At 44.8% G+C, this 27,466-nt stretch overlaps 1 protein-coding gene across 1 annotated transcript in view; it reads left to right on the top strand.

Moving 5' to 3' along the window:
• The window catches only part of GLYATL3 (glycine-N-acyltransferase like 3), a 111,314-nt gene extending 100,378 nt beyond the window's left edge, over positions 1 to 10,936 (top strand). Inside the window, exons 5-6 of the mRNA XM_069626038.1 lie at positions 3,347 to 3,473; positions 9,992 to 10,936. Of these exons, the coding sequence (XP_069482139.1) occupies positions 3,347 to 3,473; positions 9,992 to 10,415 (551 nt within the window). The 3' untranslated portion in view covers positions 10,416 to 10,936. The remainder of the gene's footprint in view (positions 1 to 3,346; positions 3,474 to 9,991) is intronic.
• The last annotated feature ends 16,530 nt before the right edge of the window (positions 10,937 to 27,466 follow it).

Genomic DNA, 27,466 nt, shown 5'->3' with positions numbered 1-27,466 from the left:
GGTGCTCACAGTTGACCCTTGTCAGGGTTGCACAGGTAGTTAAGTTTCTTTATGAACTTATTCTCAATTATTCAAAACAAAAATCATAAAAAATCACTCAAAGTTTCGCGAGAGAAATGTTTAATTCACATTTCAATTCGTGTTTTACTCTTATTTTGTGAGGCAGCCCGTAAATACCTGGGTCTATTTGTGGGTTAGTACACATGCCTATGACCATCTTCAGGGCTGTACTAATTTCAAATTTCGTAATACTGTACAATTGTAACAAGTAGGACAACACGTCACATTCCAATAAAAAATGTAAAATGTTAAACACATACCCCAAGTAGATCCGGGATTATTTGATAGTCAAAAAAGAAAAAGACAAGAAAAACAAGAACAAATATTACAATGCAGCTGTTCAAAATGGTGAACCCATGATTCTATCCTATACTCTTGAACACTCTGTACCTTGTATGCTGCTGTGATCCTCACAGTTTCGTGTGTATTTGTTCTCGTAGCGTCCGACGCTGCTGTTGAGTGTGAGGAGAAAAGACAGACTGTAAGCGTCCTACCATGCTTGTAGGATGTATTCTGTATGTAATGTACTGAGATCTCTTACCTGTAAGCTTGTTAGCAGCAGTCCGGACCCGTGCTCATTTGCGTGTGAAAGCGAAATGCGCGCGAGTGCCGATGCTTAACTAAATGCCCATGGCAAGGGAGGCGGGGTAACAGGGAGCAGCGCGAATGCTGCCGCACGTATGCCTCAGGCCCCACCTCTCTGTGTGAGCACACAGAGGGGCGGGGATGTCGCCATGGGAACTTGCAAAGCTGGAAGTTTCGCGTACGTGTAAAAAGCTGTAATGGAAGTAAATGGATGTTAACAATGCCTGTTGTATTCACGCTGACAGTGTGGGAACAATTCACTGCTCGATCTAAATCGTGAATCGTCTAACATGTTCTGTCAATTACCCACTCAATAAAGATGTATGGTCTTACGTCTCGACACACACTGGGGCGCGTTATTGTAACTGGGGTAAAAAAAATTAGAATCTATAGGGGAGGGGTATTCTGGATCTCGCCATGAATCCAGAAGAATCTGCATCCGTGGCGATGTACAAATTATCCTCTAAGTACACATTGGGGCGCGTTAGTACAATTAGAGGAAGTTACAGAAACTCATGCACGGTTTCTTCTAGCTCAACCAATCAATGAGACCGGGATTGTCTCCATGATTGTCCTATGGATGGCAAGGATGTTATAGCATTGTAAAGAAATATCCTATAGTGGGAGGAAGGAGATTCACATTTCCGAAGTCAAAATTTCAAAAATAAATAAACCAGGGTGGTACTATAACAAACATCACATCAAAAATATCATGGCAGAAACAATGCTTCAAGCAAGTTCTCAATGTTCTGGTTAGAGTAACCCATGCGTGCCCCTCCCTGTCAGAGGAAGCACATGTAATTGATCTCTTCATTGATGCCTTTCGGTGCCAAAGCTCTCAGTCTGTCAATCCAGAACGTCTCACGTTGGTCTAGTCTCTTTTGTAAATCTTCATGTTTCTCTCTTCTTTGGACCTTTTCTAAGATTATAAATTTGATTTGTGCCAAGTTGTGCTGTTTGCTTTGCCAGTGTCTTGCCACTGCTGAGCTTGCGTTTTTATTTCGGATACTAGATCTGTGCTCATTTTCACCTTGTCTTCGCAGTTCGCATAATACAGCCCACATGGGCATTTGATCCCATAGATGATCCCTGGTGTATCGCACGTTGCATAACATCCAAGTTTGATCTTCTCTCCAGTGTATGGATGGTTTACTGAATCACCTTTTATGATGTAGCCACAGTTGCTACAATTTAAACATGGGAATGTACCTATGCGGTTTGTTTGTTTCTTCTTCTGTGGTGGTCTAGTGTGAATCAATCTGTCTTTGAGGTTTGCACTTCGTTGGTAAGCAAACGTGGGAGTTTCTTTAAACAAGTGCTCGACTCTTTTGTCGCATGTGACAGTGTTTCAGTTTTTATTTATGATTGCCTTAATTCGATTGCTCTGGCGTGAATACTTTGACACAAAGACTAGTGGTGCTGCGGTCTCTTTCTATTTGTTCTCGGCTTGAGTAGTATACTCCGTTTTTCTTGAATTTGGTCTAGGCATAACTAAGGTGGAGGCACACCTTTTGAGATATTGAACAATTTCAATTAAAATAATTTCTTTTGCAGACATTGAAGGCTTAACAACAAACAGAGCAGAAACATTGGGCTTCACAGCCGAGGAGGCAAACGAAGTACTCGGGCTGATTACTGACAGCGGATTCAGTGCAACTAGCACTAATCAACAAGATCCGACACGGCAGATTAAGCAATTGGAATACCTTATACGGAAGGAGATCTACTCAAATGGCCTTGTTACATTTGCTAAGGTCAACACACATACAAAGTTTGCCTGAAATATTCTTTACCAATACAAATGATGAAATTCACTCTGATCTTTGAGTCTCCTAGATAATTCCTTCCTTCAGCAATCTGCTTTATTTTATCAAATGTGGTATTGCTCTACATTTCTCCAACCTTGGTATTCCTCCTTCCTGCAGCACTATTGTTTGATCAAGTTCAATTGTTTTCCTAACTTGTCCAAAATATCTTCTGAATATTTCTCACACCATAGATTTGACACTCCCACAATCATAACAGTGCTCTGATTATTGGGTTTAATCTTCATTTGGAGCACCATCGGACGTTTCCATCCCAACAATGCCAAACAGCTTTCTACAACGTGTGCCCATCTTTTGGTATGCCTTGAATAAAAGGCCAGTTTTTAGAACAGCCAATCAGATAATTACAAGTAACTTTGTAAGCCATGGAACCTACAAGACATTCTCAGTTCTTTCAAGTTCACTTCCAGTACCTCTACATAGGACATTCGATAAAAAGGGTTTTGGGTGTGCCAGTACCCATCATAATATGTAACATTATTTTCCTTACACCAAACCTCTCATAATGGATCAATACCAACCATGGAAGGCACTTGTAGTATTGTTCCACTCTTTCCCTTGCCACACTTTTTCACACATATCTCTGGTTTCTGTATGAACGTTTTACAAAGATGAGTGTAATGTTGTCTATAATTACATTTGAGAGACACAACTATTTACCTTACTTGCATTTACTCACATGTATGGTCTCAATGTATTTCTCCTGTACAGATGGAGATACTGACTGACATATTATTCTAATGGGCACATTAGAAGGCTACTTCTAAGACGTGTTGAACAACCCACAATGCTTCTCTAGAAACAGAAGATGCAATTGCTTATTTGTTGTCTGTATACCATGGAATTGACTGTCATGAATGTGTCTTCACTCACAGGACATCAAGAGGGTGTATATGAGGCTTCCGAGGCCATCGCTGTCCAAAAGGATGTCAACGTGAAGCTCATCCCATTCTTGACAGTGCAACACCTGGCTCCAGCAGGCTTAAAGGATATCCCATTAAAGTATGAAACAATAACATCAGTGGTAAACAATACATTCTTATGTGCATTGTCAGTAGATCTCATAAAGTGTGACTCCCCCAGTAGAAGTTTAAAAAAAGAAACAAAGGTATACTCTATTACGCTGGACCAAATGAATAGGTTCTGCCATCTTTGGTAGGCCATTTTGTTTTTGACTATTTTGCTGAAAAGTATCACTGGTCTATGAAAGTAGTGAGCATATGTTTTTATTGTTGCACTGTCAACCAGTGACACCTACTTCATAGTACTGTAAACACAATGGGCCTCATTATGAATGTGGCGGAAAGGCAACAACAGCGCCGGTAGTGCTACCGGCGCCGTTGTTACCTCTCCGCCACATTATGAGTTCTGCTTGCCGGTGCCGGACTGCATGACTGGTCTGACCAGGCGTGCCGACTGGCACCCGCGTGAAGAACTCGTGATTGCACCGGCACCGTTATTAACGGTGCCGATGCAACCATGCTCCCGAACCTCATTCCGCCCTTTTGGGAAGAATGGGGATCGGGAGGCCGGCCATACCGGCACCCGCGAATGGGCAATTACCGTCCCATTCATCTCGTAATGGGCCGGTAATGGCCCATTCGCGGGTGCCGGGGCCGGTAGCGAGTTTGCCGGTAGCCATGCCCTTAATAAGGGCACGGCTACCACCAAACTTATAATGAGGCCCAATATCTTCCTTTTACTCAGCTAACACCTTCATTCTGAATCTAGGGCAAAGTGGCATTCATCTGCGAAATATGGTCAGCTGTATGAAAAAGCAAATACCCTTATATGTGTTTTTTCAATGAGGTATTAGCCAATACTATTACCATACCAATGTGGTATTATCCCACACATACAGCATTACTACACCAATGGTGCCAAGGACTATCCCAAATAGATGGAAAGAATCAAGAACCGATGTATTAACCATGTGTAGAAGGGAGGTATTTAGCCTGTAAGAGAGGACAATAACAAACAATGTGGGCCTCATTCCAAGTACAGTGGTGCAGTAAAACATGGTGGTAATGGAGTGGTGATTCCATTACCGCTGCATTACTGCACCGCCGTACTACCAAGTCAGCGCTGAAGTAGAGCAAAATCCGGAGGTAAATCTGCCACTTTACCTCTGTAAATCGACAAAATATACAGAATTACTTATAACGACAATTCTGCCAAAATCTCCATAAAGCCCTATGGATGCCATTAACTGGGGATTTACACCGCCTACCACCACTTGTAATCCGGCGGTAATTCTGCTGGACCAAGTGGCAGTAAAAGTAAATCTGTTTGGTGATATTTCAGTGGTTTACTGCCAAAATACCACAAAACTTGTAATGACGCCCAATAATTGCACTCAAACATCTTATATTATTGACATTTGGAGTAATTGCATGTGCTACAAGATTATCAATTGTCAGTATTTATCTGTGTACAGATAGTCAGACAGGATAGGAACAGACATCTCTTGTGCTCCTTCAATGCAACCGCAGTGCTTCTTCATGGTAGACATGGAGTGTATCCGATGTCAGGAGGTAGGGCATCCCTGGGGTTGGGAGCTGTACTGTGAAAGAGCAATAGCCAGAGTTATCACAGAAAGAATGGGGAACAAAGTGGTTAAGGACAGCTTAAGATCTCACGCTGCTAAGGGCTAGTAGAGAGAGTTGGAGTTAGCCGAGTACCTGGGAGCTGAACCATAAATTAATTTGTAAACAAGACAGAATTTAAAGAGGGAGTGCATGTTCACAGGCAGCCACCACACGTGGAAGTGGTGCACAATCCTTGATGTGGATCAAGGGAGGACATAGAGGGTGCGAGTAGTAAAGTATTTTGCCAAGTGGAATACATCAGTAAAGATAGGGAGTCCCACCGGGAGGCCAGGGCACTAATGCAGCCTACTGAGAACAAGGGTGGCCTTGTGAGTCTTAGCAGCATGGAAGGAAGGCAGGGGCAGATGTATCTACTGCTCGAAGGTTCAACCCTACTAAAGAAGTGAATCTGGTTGAGCTAGAGCCATTTTTAAAAGAAATTAAATTACATTTAATGCTGGCTCAGCATCCTTCCATTATCAACCCACACCTGCAGATTGCAGGCTGAAGAGTCACACACGTGCTAGTTTTTGTAATTTAAAAAGGGAGAATGAAATGCAATTTCTTTTTTTCTGCCTAGCATTTGAAGATAGTGGGCCTCATTCCGAGATTGGAGGTAGCCATGGTGCTAATAGTGCCATGGCTGCCTGCAATAACGGTACTGAGTCTGCCCTCATTCAATGGGAACTTACCAGTCTATTCGGACCTTTGCGGGTCCGGTAAATCCCCATTGAAAATACCATTCCCATTCCCATTTGAGCCCCCATAGGACTCAATGGGAATGGGGAAGGTGCTAATAACAGTACTGCAATTTGTGGTTCCGTTATTTGCTTCCTGGACCCTTTGGGGAAACCCGCTAAGGCCGCCTGGTAGAACCAGGTAGAACCAAGCGGCCTTAGCGGGACCCGCAAAGGGACCTTGTAATAGTTCGCAAAGGGATTACCGGCACCAGTGTCCTTACTGGTTCCCGTAATCCCTTTGCTCCAGCCTCGGAATGAGGCCTAGTGTTTAAAACGTCTATTTGTAGAAGGCGAAATAAGAAAATATATTTAAAAAAGTTTAACCTACAGTAAAAGGACCGACTACAACATCTTGTTTTTGGGCTTTTACATATTTATATAAAGCCATAACATTTTCACAAGAATTATCATAAAGGACAACTATGACAAAATGGCGGGCTGATGGCGAGAGACAATGTCAAAAAGATATGTGAACCCACCAGCCAGGTAGTGGAAAACAATTGACACCAAATCCTTATCCTCCTAACAGTAATGCCATAGACAGCAGATGCATTGTCGAGGTAATATGTTAATATGGGAAAATTAGGTCAGACTGACCGCCTTGAAGGTTAATTGATCCCACCTAAAGATTAATTATGTGGCGTTTCTCCACTTAATTAGCAAGTTCAAGCACATTTAGTGGGTAGAGAAATAGCTAGCAAGTTCTAACGCCTCATTATGAGTTTGTCAGCAATTTGGTTGTAATTCCACTAACTTGCAGCCAAAATCGTTTACTGTTACCGCCACTTGGTCCCGTGGGGTTACCACGGAATTACAAGTGACAGTAAGGCATTGTAATTCTCAATTTTTGGAGTCCATAGAATTCCATGGGGATATTTTGCCGATTTCTGGAGGAAAAGTGAAGGATTTACTCACAACTCGGAATTCTGGGGTGAAGTAAAAACAATGGTAATTCCGTTACCACCAAAAAAAGTGATGGTAACAGAATGACGAGCAATTCCCATATGAGTTTGTGTTTGTAGGGGGTAGCTTTGCAATGAAGAGGCACACAATGGGAGGAGAAGGACGGGAGGAAATGACATCCAAGTAGAAATGAATGTGTGATGAATCCTACTCTATTATTGCACTGTTTTATAATTCACATGCTTTTATTGCAATATATGTTTTACTAAGCTATTGTATGAGGTTTTAGGGGTTAGTTTTTTTTTACCAATAAACATATCTTGAGAAGCGCTAGTTCCGCCATGGTAAATCCTCAAATATTTGGGGGTAAATTGGAAGATTTACCTACCTCAACATGCTGGAGATAAAGCCTCCACTTCATCTCCAAAGTCAGAATTTGACAGTGCTGTCAATATGGGGGTAATTCTGTTACTGCCAAAAGAGTGGCAGTAACCGAATTATTGCCAAAATTGTACCACTCTGGCGGAACAAGTAATATGGTACTTTGAGTCTCCAGTGAGCTTAAACTAGTGAGAGATGAGCTTAAAGAATGACAAAGTCTTGAGGTTAGTGTTATACCTATAGTGAGGGCTAAAGAAATGCAGATCCTATTGCCTACAGTACCATTGGTTTGCAGTTGTCTAGAAACTAAGCTGCTTCGGGGGATGTAACATTAATACTTTAAAGATTCCTCTCAGAGGAACTTGCATGGGCAGTTTAAATTGGATTTCTTACTAGTGGGAGTCCTTACAAAGATATGAAGAGGGTATGCTCAGAAAATGGCAAATTGTAGTTATTTTGCCCACCTGCTAAAGATGGTGGACCATTTCCTGTGGCAGTCATTATAAAGATGTATGAGAACACTATCTCAAGCTACCCTTCATTGATTTCAGCATTAATTGAATACAAGCTCTTTGTATCTGTACATTCATCCAAATCCTATGTATATCTTTTCCTGTGCAGGCCTTTTATGTAAAGCATAGAATATTTGTAGGAAGTATGCAGCCAAGGTGTTATAGGAAGTCAAGCATATTGCCAAAATAACCAAGTTGTGTCGGTGGAGATTTTTTGTATTTTCCATATTCCCCTGACACACTTTATTACTGATGTATTTTGTTTTGAGTTAGTTGATTTTTAGAGCTTTATAAAACTGTTAATTCATCAGCAATTAATTAATTTGTATTATTGCATTTGACTTAATTTGTATAACGCTTTCACGAAAGTTCTGTTCATGAATAGCCTGTACAGTTTTACTTAGGAAATTCATTTACACCATCAAATCAAAGAGATAGAAGGTGATCTTCTCAGGGGCAACACGCTCGCCTTGCAAACAAGACAACACGGAGCAACACAGTTTCGATCCCCGGGTCCGTGCTTAGAAACCTCTGGGTATTAAGTGCGTTTTAAATAACCAATCATACCATATCATATCTTTAGAATGAGAGCAAAAAGGCGAAAATGAGGACAGAGATCAAACCACAAGTGGACATTTCTTCAAGTGTTGCGAGGCTAACAGTGAAAAGGAATGAAATCAGGACTGAGCATGTGGCCAGCGGGAGGATAGCTCATGGGCAACACAGTTGTCTTGGAAAACGAGAGCAACAAAGGTTTCAATCCCCGTCCTGTGCTTAGAGACTGCTCTCCGGTATTAAGCATGTTATGTAAGATTAATAATTTCATTTATTAAGCATGGGCGGAGGTGAGAGACAACTAAGGGAATCTTAGATTGAGGTGTAACAGTAGAGAGGTTGGAGGTACCAAAGAGGAGAAATTTGGTTGACTCAGTCCGTAAAGACATTTGAACGCAATACAAAGAAAATGAAAGATCAGATGAAATTCACACATTAGCCAGTGAAGTAAGAGTGCATAACTAAGACATAAAAGAGAAGGCAGATAGAAGTGTTATGTGTGGAACGAAGAGACACTATTTGGTAAGCAGGTAGGACAAAGAGAAGAAACAGGAGAATATAAGAGCGGAGACGAGGCGTTTGGTAGCATGAAATCGGAGAAAAGGAAATGCTTTTTTGATGTTAAGCAGGCAAAAGTTACCAGCCAAACAGTAGAGATATGAGAGGAAAAGGAGAGTGCAGAATCACAGATTACTTCAAGGTTGTGAGTAGACTGTGCTAGAGCTGTGATGGAGGAGAGGATAGCAGAAGGAGGCAGGGGACGTGGGCTAGGGGTAATATTAAAAAAGAGCACTCCCGTTTTAGATGAATGAAGATTTAGAGAATGATGTGACATTCAAGAGCCGAAAGAGTAGAGTTAAGAGATTCACTAAAGAAAGAGAGTGAGAAAAAAGATTTGAAAATCGCCAGCATAGAAATGGTGAGAAATAATAAAAGAGTAGATAAAAGCTCAGGGAATCACGCAGAGAGAGAAGAGAAGGAGACCAAGAACAGAGACATGTGGGGTTCACATGAGAGTGGCCTTTCTATGAAACCAAGTAGCTGTGATCAATAGGATAGGAGCTAAAACAGTAAAGAACCGACCCTTTGAAACCGAGAGTGGAGAGAAGAGCAGTGTAATTGACAGTGTCAAAATCAGCAGAGAGATCTAAAATAACAAAAAGAGCGGTGTGCGAGTTAGAGAGAGAGACGAGTGCTTTTACAGTGGAGTGAAAAGGATGAAAACCAGACTGATAAAGTGGAAGAAGTGAGAAACTATTTAAGTGAGTGGATACTTGGACATACATCCTGCACTAAAGCAGCTGGCATGGAAAGGGAAGAAGAGAAATAGGACAAAAGTTAGAGGGTAAAGAAGGTTAAGTGTAACCTTCAGTACAGATGCTGAAAGGCTATATGCTATACAGTGTAGCCCGTTCTACCCGGGGGCACAGAATGAGGGCACCCCTGAATTGGAATCTGCGCCAGCTCCAGAGCTAAAATGATTGTGACCAAGGCGTAGCTGTTGTGCTCTCTCTGCCTCAGATAGCCATGGCCAATTCCTCAGGAATGCTGGTGCAGTCCTTGCTATCTGGAGGATGCCATGCCATCATGACCTGCTCTTGTATAGCACCCTAGCAAACGGTGTACAGAATTTTGAATGCAATGTGAACACAATGCTAAATTGTCACTTGTCCAGTTTGGTTCACAGGGTATATGCTAAAAGTGAACAAAGAATCTGCATATTTTGTCCAGGACAAATGTGGGGACCTGGACAAGAAGTTAGTCCTCTGTCTAAGGCCACTTGTATGCACATTATTGGTCTAAACCACTACTCATGATTAATGATTCCATTTTCTTTTTAGGATGGAGCAAAACGTGAGATTGTCCACGCTGAAGGATTCCCATGATGATCTATTGAACAGAAACTGGATGTTTGGAGGCATAGACAAGAGTAAGACGTACCTTGGGGACCTGCGCAGTGTTTTCCATAGCGCCTGCGTTCTGGATGAGGAAGGAAACCTGCTCTCTTGGGTGTTAACCGACCAGTTTAGTACCATGACTCATTCCTTCACAATACCAGAAGACCGCCAGAAGGGGTACCAAATGTTGGTGATCACAACCCTCTCCAGGAAACTGCACAGCCTGGGTTACCCACTGCAAGGCGTTGTGCTGCCTGACAACGAGCCCCAGAAGCAGTTGCTCAAACGCCTGGGGTTCAGCTTCCTGCCCTGTCCCTACTTTAGACTCATCCATACTCCAAATATGAGTTCTCCTCAACATCAGTAGAGCATTTATAATTTGTCTCTTCCAAACAGAAGCCCAATTGTATTGAGTACCAAAGAAGTGAAGCATTACATTTTTTATTCACTTTAACCCCCCCCACCCCCACATATATATGTGGAAAATTGGGGTCAGACTTTTGGGGGTCGAACTTTTGGGAGTAGGTAATTTTGTACACTAACAGAAGGGATAGCCAAGAAACATCCACTATACTACTTCAACCAAGAGATAATGCCATACTGATAGGAGCATCAAAGGCCAACAGAGAATGCTATCAGTTTTAAGGCACCAACTGGGCAAGACTGATTATTGTAACTATCTTTTATATCTTTTAAATAGGCTGTGCCCCAAATGTTTATGAATCATAAATAAAAACAAAACGCAGATTGTGTGGTTTCCACATTACTGTCTTTGTGCTATGGTTATCTGTTCATAATTGTCTGTCTTCCTGTGTGCCTCTATACCTATGTGCTATAGCTGCGTTATACATATTAAAATCAAATGAATACAATGGTGTGCACACTGTCTTCCACGCCTCAATGTTTCAGAATAAGGTACGTCAATGTGACCCCTTGCTTTTCCTGATCCTGTCTCCACGACACAGTGATTTCAATCAAGGAAACAATGTACACCATACATTTCAGTTAGCAATCTTTCATTCGAATTTACAAGATAAGGTCTTGGGTCAGATGAACGCCAATGGGTATAAGAGAACAGATGTACAAGGAATAAGGAATTCTGTACTGAACAAGTGTCAAGAAAGGGATACATTAAAGTATGGTTTGTTGACGCCTCCTCATACCGCAAGGTGTCCAAAGGGTTTCATGTAAAATGCCTTGAAAATATTCGTATATATCTCTGCTGTTTCTCAAGGGACGTCCTATCATGGACGTCATTTCACCAAAATGCCAGGGGTAGCGGAAGTGACATCACACGACCCTTGACCTGTGATGACATCACAGGAAGAGATATTATTTGACCCCACCCCGAAGTGATATCACGGGAAGCGATGGAAAAACAGGAAGTGGCATCACATTGCATTGTTCCTAAGAACACTATGAAAAATATGGTTATGATATCACTATAATGTGATATACATTTCATACAAGAATGGATCGCCATATGTATCGTTAAGATCAGTGTTATAAGCCCATATTACCAAATTACTGTGAATGCAAGCAGACGTCCATGGCAAATGAAAATGATGTGTTATTATATAGCACTTACGCTTAAGCGCTTTATCTAGAAAAACTATACATACAATATCACCCAAACTGTGTTGGTACTCATTTATCGACCTAAGAAGGACGAAAGGCTGAGTTGAGGTGTTTAAGAACAGACTAAATCAGTGACTCACCCCCTGAAGTGTGCCTGAAATAAACCTTTAATGAGTCTAGCAATTATGGTATAGAATTCCAGAAAGACACATTATTTGGTATTCCGATTCTTTTTTATTTAGGGTCACTGTTGAAAGTGTTAGACTTGTGGCACCCCTGTTCTTTTTCATTTATTAAGAGGTTTGAACAAGAAAGCCAGCCACTCCAGAAGCAAAGAGCCACATGGCGCTGACCACAGCCCATGAGTTTGCATTAAAAAAAAAATGAACTTTTTTTTCTTTTTTTTAAGGGGTAGCAGGGGAGATCACAGGGATAGCTATGGCGACCGCAGGCGACCCCTAGATGACGCCCCTGCGTCCTGTTCTAGTAGGCAAAGTTCAGATGATGACAGCCAACAGAAAGTTCAAACCTATTCTTGTAAGACCTGTAGCCTCTAGCCTAACCCTAACCTCTAGCACGTGTTTTCTCCAAATTTGGCCAACTGAAATGCTCATGAACCTATCCTTTAATACCCATCCCTTTTCTCCAAAAAAAGCATGTATAAAATAGATTTTTAAATATTCCCCTTCTGCAGGAATTCCGGTTGCCAAACATTTGGCAGGCCTCTTCATGGCCTCTTGCTTCTGTGGTCTCTCCACAACCGTGGATTCTCTAACGTTTCTCCCAGAACTCACCAAGACCTTGGATTTTCCCTCCGGTTCCTCTCAGGTCACTGAGAAAACAAGGGCAGGTTTCCCATAAACCTCCAAGACCTGAGGCAAATATAATAATATGCAAAAAAAGCTCTAGAGGTATGAATCAAATAGAAGAATATTTAAGTTATTCAACCTATAAAAAAACATTACATCCGAATTTTTTTTACTCCAAACAACTACTTAAAAACAAAAGACAGTACATATATATTCGAAAAAACTCAATTTTCACAACAGTCCATTTATTAAACTTACATAGTATATTCACACAGATAGTAGTAATACGAGCATACTCTCTAATCCTAGTGTAAAAGGCTACCACCATGGCCTAAAAAAATTTAATAATCACAACAACACTGACAAATAGTTTGAGCATTAGCATGAAAAAAGGGATCACACATGATTTGAGGAATGGCTCAGCATGAAGACAAATTAGGCTTTTGACTTAATGCTTCCAACTGCTGGACAAGAAACAAGACCGGACCAGTTATACGGACCAGTTTCGGTGTAAAACAACAGTTTGTACACCTCTTCTTCAGCGTAATGACTAAATAACGAAATAAACAATATAATGACACATTTTGATAAAACAAATTAAATGAACTGTCTAATTGTATGAACTGTGATTTTAAATACTCACTGTCAACCTAGGCCAAAAATGACTGGTGGAGTAAAAATTAATAAGGGGAAAACAAAAATGAATAATGTGTTCCCCAAAGTACTCATCACATCACACCTGAGTGTCACCGCAACCAGAATACTCACACGGGTCGACATGACAGAGACCAGGTCTAACTAGGGCACTATTTTTTATTTGGTGCAATTAGGATGCACACAGCATAAAACAGTACAAATATAACATACTATAAAATCGCACAGATAAAATTAACATATATTATTTGAGATAAAACAACATACAATAATCACTTAATAAATGTGTACACAGAGTTTACTTTAGCCAGACATGAAAGGCCAAAGCCGTAATAACATATGATTCTGCAAAGTATAGAGCACTAAAAACTGGTTGGAACCATAGTTGGCAAATCTAGCACATCCCCCTGCATAAAAGGCATGAAGGGTTAGACATGCCAAGCTGTATCAACTTGTGTGGTACATAGCAGACACATACGCTCATCTCTTTTGATTTCCCTCCAAGCTCTTATTTTGCTGGAAGCGGCACGTAATTAGATATTTCCTCTGGGAATCCCCAAGCAGGCCCTGATGTGTGTAAACTGCATATTTATGCATCTCCGCCAGCCTGCTCAAAGAAAAACTACGATCAGAAATACGGGTTTTCCCATCAATTCCCATCAATTCTACTCAGAAATAGGGGGATATCTGACAACTCAGTGCAGGGTAAATTGATGTCTTGGCCGTGGTTTCCCACCATAGACTCAAGATACCTGAACCAAGAACTTTTAGTAAGCGGTAACTATGGGCTTGTGCATTATGCAATAGGGAAACAGTCGAACTCCAGTTGTAGTTGTATTTTAGATCAGCAGCCGTTTTCCAAACAGATAGGAGTGGCTGTAGGCCTAGTTCTAATCTTAAAGCTTCCACTGGCAGCGCACTAGGATTTTCGCCTTAAGCTTCGGCAGCCAAAGTACTGCACTGAAGGGGAAGACTTCAAATGCATATAAGGTGGTTGGAATTATGGATAATTTATATGCCATTGCAAGTGATTCAATGGATCTGCCACCATTTTGAGAAACCGCCCTCCTGATGGCCAACCACTTGCCCCAGGCTGTGGACACTATCCGTTCCTGTGAATGGGCAAGGGATGGAGAGGCCTATATATAAACACTGAGGTACTTGTATGTATGGATTAAATCCAAGTGTACATTGTCCAAAAACCATGCAAAGGAGCCCCTGTCATTTGTCTTCCTGCCACATATCAGGGTCTTCGTCTTACTAATATTGATTTTTAGACCATTAGATTTAGAATAAGTTGACAGTGAATTCTGTGATCGTTGCAACCTAATTGCAGTCCTATCCATAATTACTGTGCCATCGGCGTACATTAGGCACACTGTTTTAGATTTGACAAATTGGGGAGAGAAGTATAATACAGATTTTAAAGCCAAATCCAAGTCGACACGTAGAAGTTGTAAAGCAGGTGGCCAGCGTACTTCCCTGCTTAAGCCCCACGTTGGTGTGATAGTGCCCTGATAGTGCTCCCTCCTGTGTGAGTCTTACTCTGACACAGGTGTCCCCATATATTAGGTTTATAAAGTACAACAGGGAGCTATCTATCTCCCGCGCTGTCAGTTTCTCCCAAAGGCGTGAGCGAATTACACCGTTGAAGGCCGCGCTATAGTCCACAAAACATAGGTGCAGCGGTGCCTCCGAATAGCGATACGCATCCGAGGTGAGGGTCTGTAGAATCCAGATGGAGTGGGAGGTGTTAAATCCCTTTCGAAAACCTGACTGTTGAGGGCGCAGAAGATGAGCATTCTGCACCGAATCAGACAGCAGTTGCAATAGTAGGTCCACAAACAGCTTAGAACTGCAATCTAACTGTACTAGCAATCTGTAACAGGCCAGGTCGGCATGTGAGCCCTGCTTAAAGACAGGCACCAATATTGATCCTTGCCACGAAGGAGGAATGGCACCAACTTCACATGTGTATAAGAAGTAACGCTTCAGCAAAGCAACCCAAATGGAGGGCGACGGGTCCCTTGTTAGGACCACATTACAAAGACCTTCAGGACCCATTGATCATGATGTTTTAGTTTTTTTATCATTCCTTCTAGATAAGAGGAGGCCACATGGGACTGAACTAAGGTATTGGCCATTGATCTGACTGGCCTGGCATCCATGGCCTCACTGGGAGGCCAGTAATGTTTCTCCATAAATCTAGCCCAATCTGCTTCTGCCACAGAGGTAACTTGCCGCGCCTCAGGACCTGCATGGAATAGTGGAAGCATGTGCCAAAGTTTCTTTGTGTGGTGGGTTCTAATCCAAATTTGAAATCGTTGCCATCTGGCAGATATATGACTAGCCTTGTGGGCCTTCAGCCACGCCTTTAATTGTTTTTTTATTATATTTAATTGTTCCCTACCAGAACGAGGCTCCTCAGTCATGTTACGTCTTGTATAACACAGGGCTGCCCTGACTTCTCTTTTCTTAGCAGCGACAGCCATGTCATATGGGACTCCAGGTTTGGTGGTTTTCATCCGATTAGCCAGACTTCTCTGCCCCTGGGGCCAAAAGACCTCCGGCAATTGGCCCAAATCCCAGTGGCACATCTCCAGAACTGTCAAATCTCCCGTTCACTGCCCTGTTGGAGCCTCCCATACTAGCAGTGGTCCATATTAACATGTTACCCTGTAGGTATACCAGGGGGCTCTCCCTCAGGAAGTCAGTAGTTTTAGCAGTATCCTCTTTAAACAAAAAAAGAACTCATCATCACATGATCACTCATGGTCACACATTGTGTACTTAGTTCGGTGAGTAGATTCCTTGTGGTGGCATTTAAAAATATAAAATCAAATCTGCTACTGTGTATACCATTATATCATGTAAACTTTACATCAGATGATCTGACAACCAAGCAAGTCAAATCCATCATGGCCAGTAGCTCACGCCATTCCCTTGCACGTTTCAATGTAACCCTACCCTCTTGAGCCCTCAATTAGGGGGATACCCTCAGCTAGGCAGTCTACATTGAAATCCAGTGAAAAAAGACTGCTTTCACTTTTATTCTACCTCAGCTGCCAAGAACTGCATTCACTCTGCAGTGACTCTGCGGGCTCCACGCTATAGCCAGGTGTTGGAAAGGGTGCTCTGCCTTCAGCTAGTATCCAGTGAAAAAAGACTGTTTGCACTCCCACACACCACACAACCTCTGCTGCCAAGAACTGCAGTGACTCTGCATTGACTCCGCCACTATATAATGGAACAGAGTAAAGACACAGGGCCTCATCACAAGTCTGCCAGTAACCCTCAAAAGTGGAGTTAATGGAATTAGCGCCACCAATACCGCTTCGCCGGATTTGGAGCCGGTGCAAATACCCCGACTGTAAAATCAGCCATCGTTATTACAGCCGGCGCTAATACAGCCGACCACACAAGGTGCAAACACAGGCGCAGCACAAGTCCATGTACGGCAGTATTAGCGCCGAAAACCGGCATAATACCGCCGAAAACACGTCACATTTAGCTCCAGCTGCAAGCTGGAGGTAAATGAATAAAGGTGCCTGAAATGAAGCCACAGGTGATCTCAATCCACACCATAGGGCTACGTAAGGCACACCTCTAACCCAAACACTGTTTCCAACACCATGCTGCCATTAGCCACTGTGAGCTGGGATAGGAGGTGCTCATGCTGCACCTTGAAGTACAGAAGCAAGACAACCATGCCAGGGAGGACAGGGAGTTTGGGGGGGAGGGGTTTGGGGAGGGTTGTAGGTGGAGTAGTGTTGTAGGTGGAGTAGTCGGAGGAGGAGAGCCCAAGTAAGTCGTGCACCAATCCACATGGTCAGGCCCTCTCCCATAGCCAGTTGGTCAACCTGTACTGCTTCAACAAGGAGACCATAACAGAGCTGCTCACCACAATACAGGACAACATAGGGAGCCGGATCAACATCCAGACAGCTGTGCCCCACTCAACTGCAAAAACTAGCATCCGTCCCACAATTTCTTGTAACAAGCACCTTCCAGCACTCTGTGGCTATGATGCATGGAATGGCACAACCCACATTCTGTGCAGTGTTGGTCCGGTGCTTAAAGCCCTGCTGCAGCAAGTGCACCGCCACATCTGATAGGGAGAATTCTCCAAATGTGCTAATTTCCCATAGCTTTTGAGACCCCCAGCAATTTTGCTGGATTTCTGGGATTTCATTATTTACCTGGGAAGAGTGTGAGCCTTTTTTCCCACTCTTCCATGTATTTTGTGTGTGTTTTACTTTTGTGTTCTTTGGTTATGGAGTTTTTAAACAACTCCAGTGGCATCATCTTTTTCTATGTGTCACACGCACCTTCAGTGCACTGGCCCAAGGGTGTCTTTCAGACTCCCCAAGGTTTAAATACCTTCCCTGGGACTGACTACTGTCTCCCAGGGCAAGTAAAGTTCAATTGACTTTACTAGTCTTTTTAAATGTACTGACCAAGTACACCCTATCTTACTATAGAGTGCTGGAAGGGTTGCTTAGCTTCCATTGAGTCAAAACACTCATGTAACAGTAAAATGTTAACTTTTCCTATTTTAAATGGCTGGTGGCAGTGGTTTAGATCAATTACCGTGAAGTTTCGCGACCGCTAGTAACGGTAGCAAAAAATGAGGGGGAAGCCATGTTTTCAATATGGCGCCCCAGACCTATCTGTAAAAACAGACTCTGGTCATCTTTTTTCGCCATTTCTTTTAGGAAAAGTGCTTCTTGTGTGTAACTCTGCGTGCCAAACCAGGTTTGGTCCCTTTGTTCGTGCCCTTTGGCGGGCTTCTGTGCTGAAGCTCTCCTCTGGTGCCAGAATGTCTGGGGTGGACAGGATGTGAGGGAGGTGCCCGAAGCTCCCTGTGCTTAGTCTCCTAGGAGACCTGAATGCACTGTGGTGTGATTGGCTGGCTGAATGTCTGACAAGGACAGCCAGCCTGCTGGGTGAGTGACAGCCAGGCTGAATGAATGGGGGAAAAACAGTTTAAAAGCAGGTCTCTGGGACTTGGAAAGCAGAGTCAACCACTGGAAGGAAAGAAACGAAGAGGAGAGGAAGGAAGAGGACTGCTGCAACTCCTGGACGACCGGTGAAGTCCTGCTGCAGGTCCGAGTTGCCTGAAACTCTGACGACAGAGAAGCCCTTCAAGGTTAACTTCTTCCCTTGAGTTTGGTGGGAACAACCAACTCGCAAGCCACCTGGACACCGTCCTATTCTGGTCGAATTTTGATCAGAGTGCTGTTGAAAACCGGATAGCCAGAGGGAAGGAAACTAGCTTGTCAGCTTTAAGGCACTCACACCTTAAACCGACATCTTGCTACAGCTTTTGGCCTCTTCCCTGGGCAGTGCAGGAACCTCCCGACATCCTCCTTCTTGTCCCCACGACTGAAGCACAGGAACCGCGAGATCTGCTCAAACTGCCAGGAACAACTGCTTCAGCTACAGCTTTCTTCATTTAAAAAGGTACTGTGCAAATGCGGTCCGGAAATATTTTCGGCCATCGAGAAAGCATGTGAAACTTTCCTCAACTATGAAGGCTTGTCCTTCCCTAAACATTCATCAAACTTTTTGCCTAGTCAAATTCTTTAAAATCTGTGGCAAAGACTTAACCATTATATACCAGAACTGTGCTTTAATATACAAAAGACTCTGAACCATTGACTTTGGCCCAGGCCTGTTGAGAAGAATCGCTGGTTGTATTTAACTGAAACCCTTTGCCCTGCCTATGAATGTATTTGGGCTGTCTATTCTTTTTTTTTTTTAATAACAAATTTTATTACATTTTATGCGATAAACAACAAGTTACCAACAAAACCATAAAACTTTACATACAGTTGGCAGAGTAGCACGGATGAGTATACTTAATATATATGCAATCGCAGCGACGCACATGATGTGAAGCATATGAGCAGTTAAGGCAGCAAGCAGTTTATGAGTGATTATGATGTGCAAGCATCCCAAAGAGTGGTGTTAGCCAATATAGTCTCGGTAGGGTTGCGTGCCAGTGCAAACTGCCAACATTGCATTAGATTTATATTGTCTGTTCCCATCTTCCCCAAATCTTATCTGCCTTGCCTGGGCAGCCTCTAGCTTGGTAGACTCGGCGTTCTATTAAAATGATTGCATCCACATCCGACGTCCACTGATCGTATCTCGGGGTGTTTTCTGAGCCCCACAGTTGTGCAATGTTCCTCTTCGCAATTCCTGTGGAAGTTGAAACCAGTAGCTTTTCGAATCGTGACAGTTCTAGAGTGTCTGCAATGCCCAAAAGCAGGACTTTAGGATCCGTCGGAACTGGGCGGCATATGACCCTGGAGAGCCTCGCGCTGCATTTATGCCAGAAGCGTTGTATGCGTGTACACTGCCAGAGGATGTGGTAAAAGGATCCTTCTTCTTGTTTGCAGCGTAGGCATTTGGGGTCGGTCGATTTGCCCCAATTGTACAGGGTTATTCGGGGATAGTATATCCTATGTAATATCTTAAATTGCACCAGCCGAATTTGTGCCGAAATTGCACATTCTCTAGGATACATCAGGATTTCAATCCAGTCTTCAGGTAATATGGGGCCAATATCATTTTCCCATTTCGTCTTCAAGGACAGCAGCTCTTTCGTGCCAAGTGAGGAGATAGCATTGTACATGGTAGATGTGACTTTGTTGTTTACCTTATCCATTACTATGTTCCTTTCTATAGGTGTACATTCCGGCATGTCCACGAGTTGGGCCCTATGTGTGATAAGTGCATGCTGTAGTTGCCCGTGGTGATACTGTTCAGTCTCTAGCAAGCCATGTGTTGCAGCAAGCTCAGGGAACTGCATTAGTTGGTTGTTTACTACTATCTGCTGGATCGTCTGTATGTTAGCTGCAGCCCAGGTTGGCCATTTCGGGAGGTTGGCAAGACTCGGGAGATGAGCATTGTTCCAGATGGGTTGGACTGGGGTGATTTTGTTATCCCAACCTATGTGTTTATGTATTTCTTTCCACACTAAGGCTGTGTGTACTGCTATCGTGCGTTCAGGCGGGCAAGTCTGCTTACAGTAGAGGCTTTCGAGTGGAGACATACCATGTCTTGCCGCTAATTCGGCTCTTATGTGAGGGATGCTCGGGTCTCCGTGCAGGATATCATTGACTGTTGCCATTTGAGCTGCCCAGTAATAGATCTGGATGTTTGGGAGTCCTATTCCCCCTTCCCAGACTGAGCGTTGGAGAGTTTGGAGGGCAATTCTCGGGCGTTTCCCACCCCATAGGAGTGTGCGTGTTGTGCTATTTATACTGTGGAATTCTACAGCGGGGATGTGGAGGGGGGCATTCTGGAGAATGTATAGAAGACGGGGTAAGGTTAGCATCTTAAAGAGTGCTGCCCTGCCTAACAGTGTCAGTGGTAGTGCTTGCCAGTGGGCTACGTCTTGGTCATATCTTTTAATGAGTGGGTGCAGATTTTGTTTTACGTAGCTATTTAGCTCTTTGGCGATTAGAATACCTAGGTATCGGAATTGACTGGTTACAACTTTGTATGGGGAACCCGATGCTGGGACGCAGTCTATCCCTTTAACTGGGAACAGCACAGATTTGGACCAATTTACTTTGAGTCCGCTAAAGGATCCGTACTCTATTAGGATTTGTGTGACTACGGGGCATGAGGATGCTGGGTCGCCCAGGTACACTAGGAGATCATCTGCATAGAGGGATACTCTATCTTCGCAGTTCGGACCCCATCTAAAGCCAGTCCATGTGGTAGTGTCCCTAAGGAGGACTGCCAGTGGCTCCATTATCAGTGCAAACACCATTGCCGAAAGTGGGCAACCTTGCCTGGTTCCCTTCCCTAATCGGATGGTACGCGACGGCCACCCATTTACTTTAACCTCGGCTACTGGGTTATTGTATAGTAGTTGTACCCATTTTATAAACGGTTCTCCGAAGTGCATCCTGCGCATTATGGCCCATAGCGCCTCCCAATGAACAGAGTCAAATGCTTTCTCGAAGTCTATGGCCAACAGAGCTAGTGATTGCTGCAAGGCCGGGGCCCTCTCCAGTGCCAGATGTAATCTGCGAATATTCATTCTGGTCGACCTCTGGGGCATAAAGCCACATTGGTCCGGGTGGATCAGGGATGTGATGACTAGTTGTAACCTATTGGCGAGAACCTTGGCCAGTATTTTGGCTTCGCTATTAATGAGGGATATGGGTCGATAGGATGTGCAGTCTTCAGGGAGTTTACCCTTTTTGGGAATTACTATAATGGTGGCTTTGCGGAGATCAGGTGGGAGCTCGCCTTGATTTAGGGAGTGCTCGAACACATTGAGTAAGTGTACAGGTATGTCCAGATGGTGTAGTTTTTTCCAGAAGTCTATTGGGAACCCGTTCGGGCCTGGGGTCTTACCAGCCTGGAGCTGTCCGATGGCAGTTGATATCTCAGTGGTAGTGATTTTGCTGTCTAGAGCGGTGATCTGGTCTGTAGTGAGTGTTGGGAGGACAATATCAGTTAGTATGGTACTGTCTATAGCATTGGTGGGGGGTTCGTAGAGGTTCTCATAGAACTCAGCAAAACGTTCAGCGATGTCCGCATCGGTGTGGACTAGATTCGCGTTTAGGGTTCTGATGCATTTCACTTTCGATTGACCCTCGTCTCGTTTTTCCAGCCACGCAAGCAGTTTACCTGCTTTGTCTCCCGTTTCATATACATGTGCTTTCATTGCAGCGTGTGCTTTGCTGGCACAGTCCAAGGATAGGTTGTGCAGTTTCTTCTGTGCCATTAGTAAGGCTCTATTCGACTCCGGGGTGTCACTAGCAATGTGTTCCAGTTCCTTGGACAAGACTTCAGTTTCAGCTTCCATGATTTTTTCGCGATGCATCCTCTTCTTATGGGACGTCCATGATATAATTACTCCGCGCAGAACTGGCTTGTACGCCTCCCACAGTGTATTGGGGTTGTCAGTCGAATCTGTATTAATTTCAAAGTAATCGGAGGTGGCGGTCTCTATCATTTCCTGAAATTCAAGGAATCCCAAGTAGTAGGTGTTTAAACGCCATGAGGGGGGCGGTCGTGGCCTAGCTGTTTCCAGTTCTAGTAGCAGTGGAGAATGGTCAGAGATTCCTCGGGGAAGGAAGGATGCATTGCTTATTTGGTGACTGTTTTGGTGTGGGAGGAAGAAATAATCTATCCTAGACATCGAGGCGTGAGCCCCCGAGTGGAAGGAATATTGTCGGGTCTGAGCGTGAAGAACTCTCCACGCATCACAGAGGCCCATCGCTGACACAAAGGAGGCCAGTTTGGTCGTAGTGTCGGGGTTTCTGGTTCTCAGGTGCGTGCGATCAAGCGTATAGTCCATGACCTCGTTAAAGTCTCCTCCTATCACCATCGTGTCTGCATGCCCCGATGCCAGGATGGGGGTAATTTCGTTTAGCAGGTCGTTGAGGAGAGCTGGTGGGGAGTACACTGCCATGAGTGCCAGTGTTTGGTTCCATAGTGTTGCCTGGATGTATGCATACCTCCTCTGTCCTGAAGAACGTTCGTAATCACCAGCGGAAGTCTCTTGTGGATTAGTATGAGGACTCCTCTCGCTCCCATAGAGAAGCCTGCGTGAACCGCAGTGCGGTAGTTTGATCTTTGGAAAAATTTGCATATGTTTCCGGCTAGATGTGTTTCAGTAAGCATAGCTATGTCTGGGGAATGTCTGTTTAGATGCTGCAGAACTAGCCGTCTTTTGATGCTGGCACCCAATCCGTTCACGTTCCATGCCAGGAGTTTAAGCTTGCTTTGGGTTGAAGTGTACTCAGCTGCCATTGTCAGTGCGGGATCTGTTTACACAGTTGTATTTCCGTGGATGCATATGTAACAGTTCTGTGATATTAGGTTCGCATTTCGTGCTCGTCGTGCCTCTGCATGATGAACATTGAACATATGTAACAACCCCAACTCCCCCCACCCTATACTCCACCCACAACTGAAGCATCTGTCGACCCAATGTAAACTTCTGAACGATTTAACTGTCATCTACATCTGCCTGCCCCGTGGCAATCCGTTTTCAGAGTGCGGATGTACTAGATGTTGCGTCTCAGGGGGAAACACAAGGCAGGGTGTTGGAACTCCGCTATCCGGTGTTCCGGTTTCACTTAGTGTCCGGGGGCGGGATGGGGGGGGCGCTGTTTAGACGGCCGCCAGCCGGAATTGCCGTCATCGTCGCGTTTGCGGTGTACAGTACAGCACCTTTGCGGTATGTTAGTAGTAATCTGGATATTCAAGATATTGGTAATGCCTTCTAATCCTCCGCATGTTGCAGGATTCCGTTTTGCTGTTGTTGTTGCGGTTCCTGATCAGGTGGTCGGTCAGGGCGAGGTCTATTCCGTTCTCCTCTTCGTCTTCCGTCAGCGCTCCAGTCGCCATCTATGTGCCTTTCAGCCCAACTCCACGCCTCTTTAGGATCAGTGAAGTGGACTGTTGTGTTCCTATGAAATATTTTAAGCTGGGTGGGAAATATGAGCCCATATTTAACTCCCATTGATTGCAGTCGTTTTTTAAGGGGATCAAATGATTGGCGCGCTTTCTGTACTTCTCTAGTGAAGTCAGGGAAAAACGCAATTTTTGACCCATTATACGTAATAGTTCCTTTAGACCTCGCCAGTTGCAGTACTGTGTCTCTATCTCTATAGTTTAGGAACCGTGCGATGACTGTGCGTGGAGGTGCTCCTGGCATGACCTTACCGGTGGGAATACGGTGGGCTCGCTCGATGGAGAAGAATTTGGAGAAGGACTGTACGTCATATATATCCGCGAGCCACCCCTCGAGGAATAGTTCCATGCAATCTCCTTCAGCTTTTTCTGGAAGACCCAGTATGCGGACATTGTTCCGTCTTGATCTGCCCTCACTTTCGTCTGCTCTTGCTTCCAGGAGTTTTATGCGTGCCACCATGCCAGACATCTGTTGGTTCACACCACGAAGGTTGTCCTCGGTTTCGGAGATCCGCATCTCCGCTTCCCCGGTGCGCGAGGTCAGCTTCTGGAGATCATGTCTCAACAAGGATACGTCCGCACCTATGCTGTCCATCTTTTTCTCCATGGAAGTTCTGGAACTGGCAATTGCACCCATGATGTCTCTGAGGGAAATATTATCTTCCATGCAGTCCAGCTCCTGTTGTGTTGGCCTTTCCGGGGAGCGAGAAAGTGGCGTGGTTGCGTATTGTTCAATCCTGCTTTGTGTAGAGGTCTTCCTGGGCTTGTCTTTCCCCATTGCAGGAATGGTGATGAGGTGGCGGTAGGGGTTGATCTGGCGGGTGGGGCCCCTTGGAGGCCAGGGAGGCGAGTGTTATTGTTGGGGAGATTCGGGTATGGCCGCTTCGTGGCTACAAGAGTTCGCAGGAGGAGTATCTATGTTCCATGCGTTTGCATCTGGGTGCGTGTTGGGGGAGGCTCCACGGATGGGTTCGGCTGTGGGACCGGAGTTCTGTGCACCGCGGCTGTGTGGGTGCCCCGCAAAGTAACGCTCGTGATAGTGTGTGAGTGCGCTTCAGATGCGCGGAGGGAGTGTGACACCGGCTGGTTCCACGGGCGAGCTCGGCGGGTGGACGAAAGCAGTTCTGTTCAAGCCCAGGGGCTCAAGGGTGGTGGGCATACGTAGTCCGGCAGGCACAGCATGGTTTGTATAGCCAGGGGGGCCTAAAGTCTCTCTCCGTATCGCAGGGGTGTTCCTCCGGGGTTGGAAGCTTCGCTTAGTGGGTGCCACACATATGCTGGGAGCTGGGTTTATGCGGTTATGCGGTTATGTCGCCCAGCGCATGGTGTGTACCCATGTATGTCCAGGGAATGTCACACAGGATGTCAGGGTCCAATCCCCCGTCTCCCCCTCTCCTTACCGCTATCCGGGTCGACAGCGAGCGACCGGGGAGATAATCAGGAGCCGCTGTCAGGGCACTCGTGGTATCGTGTCGGCCACCGTGTCCGTATTATACTCCACTCGTGGTGCAAACCAGCGGAATGCACAGGCAGCCTTCTTCGTGGATTGGTAGGGCCCGTTTTGGGCCGTGCATGTGTTTCGGGCCAGGAGGTGGGAATCGCCGTTCACCTCTCCCCTTCCTTCACTCCTTACCCCGGTGTTGCAGCTGGGAAGGACGCCCTCGTGTTGTGGGAATTACCGGCGGTCCGGGGGGAGGGGGAAGGCGAGTCCTCGTTGACTCTCACCGTACAAGTGAGGTGGCGGTGCGGCTCTCCACAGGCTCCCCTCTGCGCTCCGGTCATCGGAACTCGCTGACAGCCGACCGGATCTGTTGGTGTTCGAGTGCAGCGGCTGGGTCTCGCCGCAAAAACGCGCGCGCGGGAGCAGCGGACGCCTCGTCTTTCACTCGGCGTGGCCCTGCAGCCGGGGAGGCGAGTGTGCGATTGGCTCCGGACAGTCGCTTCTTTCCTCACAGCCAGCGGGTGGGTGACCGTGCGCACCTCGCAGTTTCCTCGAGGTGGCTGCAGTTTCAGGGATCCTCGGCCTCTGTCTCCCCTGTCCTCAGGCGGCCATCTTGGTTTCTGGTCGCGGCCCGCAGCTTGTGTGCGCTGAGGGCTGTATCTCGTAAAGCCCGTACCGATTCGGGTCTGCGACGTTCCGACTCGAGGCAGCAATAGTTCCAACGTCGGTGTGGTATTTTAAAGCTTTTAATCTCGATTTCTAACGACAGGATGGATGTAGGATTGGGCTGGCGGCCGGGAGCAGCGAGGGATCACGTCCGCATCCTGCGCCTGCTGGCCACGCCCCCCGGCCTGTCTATTCTTAAAACCTTGTCTTTTCCCTCCTTTATTAAGTATCTGAAGTGCCATTTTGCTCCTACTTCATTTTGAGCTAAACTTGTTCAGTTACCTACCGGTTGGATTTTTGTGGTGTATTATTGTGTGATATTGGAGCTGCTTATGCTAGTGTAATGTTTTATAAATGATTAAGTAAATAAATGTATATTCTTTTACTAAGAAACCTTAAGTAAGTGTTTAATTGAATTACTGTATTGGTTGGTCCTTTGTGTAACTTGTTCTACTGCTCACTTAAACTCTTGAGATATGTCTGGCTGCTCAGTCATCACTACCACTTTGCAGTGTAGGACAGGCTTGTACCAAAGGAGAAATTGTGCTTGCACTTGTAGTCCTAATTGCCTCTAGTGTTCCCAAAGCGTACTGCGGGTGATTCTGCCTAACACTGGTGGCGGCGGTGGGATAAAGTATACTTGTTACATTTAGAGTGCTACTTTTACTTTTGTTCAAATAATCCTCCCAAGGCAAAGCAACACTAGTAAAGCAATTGTTTTATCATTACTGATATGAAAGCTACAGACAGGAGACCCTACTGACTTTAACTGTTGATCAATTGAGAGATATTTGTAAAGCTAGGAGTCACACTGTAAAAGGAAAAAAGGTTGCATTGATAGAAAAGTTGTTAGAATACCAAAGTCTGAGGAGTGGGTCTGAAACCCCCACACCTGCAGCAAATATGGAAAATGTTGATGAGGATGATAATGTTTCTGAGAGTAACTCAAATGTTATGGATGAGTTAGATGAGGGAGAGTCTTCAAATGTAGGCCCTGTTTTACCTCTACCTGCTCATAGGCCTCAACTTCTGACCACAGGGACCACACCAGGTCCAACATTAAGTCCTGAATTTGTCTCTTTAGAGAGAATGAGACTTGAGTTACAGTTTAAAAGAATTCAAGCTCAAACTGAATGCAAACATCAAGAACTTAGACTCAGAGAGATGGAACTGAACTATGCACTTGAAATGAAAAAGTTGTCTGTTGAAACTGGTTCTCTCCCAGAGTCTTCTAGATCTTCCAGTCCTAAGAGGCTTTGCATGCCCAAATATGCAGTAAGTATGTATGAAGTTAAGCTTGATATTTTGAATTGGTTTGCTGCTTTTGAATATAACCATGGGATTCAAGACTTTATAATCAACTGCCAAAGACAATCAGTTGATTCCTTGACTTTTTACTAGGCTACTCCCTGTTGCAACAGATGTGGTAATGGAGTTGGGGATTATAGACTGAAAGGAGTATGAAACTGTGAATCTAGCTTTGATAGCTGGATTTGGGAAGACCCCTTCTCAGTATCTGAAGAGGTTTAGAACCCCCAAAAAGCATGATGGTACCCCTTGGGCTACCTTGGTGACTGAATGTTTTAAAAACGTAGATGGTTGGGTTAAGGGTTACAGAGTGAACACTTATGAAGGTATGAGAAATCTGTTTATGTTGGAGTCTATTTATGATGCCTGCTCTCCTGTGCTGAGACAGCACTTGGCTGACTCTAAGGAAATTGATCCCAAGAAGTTAGCCAGGGCTGCTGACTTGTGGGTTGCCAACAGGGCTACTCACAAGGATTCTGGGGTAACTCAGAAGAAGGAGGAGGGAAAGCAACA

This window comes from Ambystoma mexicanum, chromosome 6p (genome assembly GCF_040938575.1).
Source record: "Ambystoma mexicanum isolate Mex_15411 chromosome 6p, UKY_AmexF1_1, whole genome shotgun sequence".
Classification (NCBI taxonomy): Eukaryota; Metazoa; Chordata; class Amphibia; order Caudata; family Ambystomatidae; genus Ambystoma; species Ambystoma mexicanum.
The sequence above is the reverse complement of the archived record's forward strand: the minus strand, read 5'-3'. Positions and strand labels throughout refer to the sequence as shown.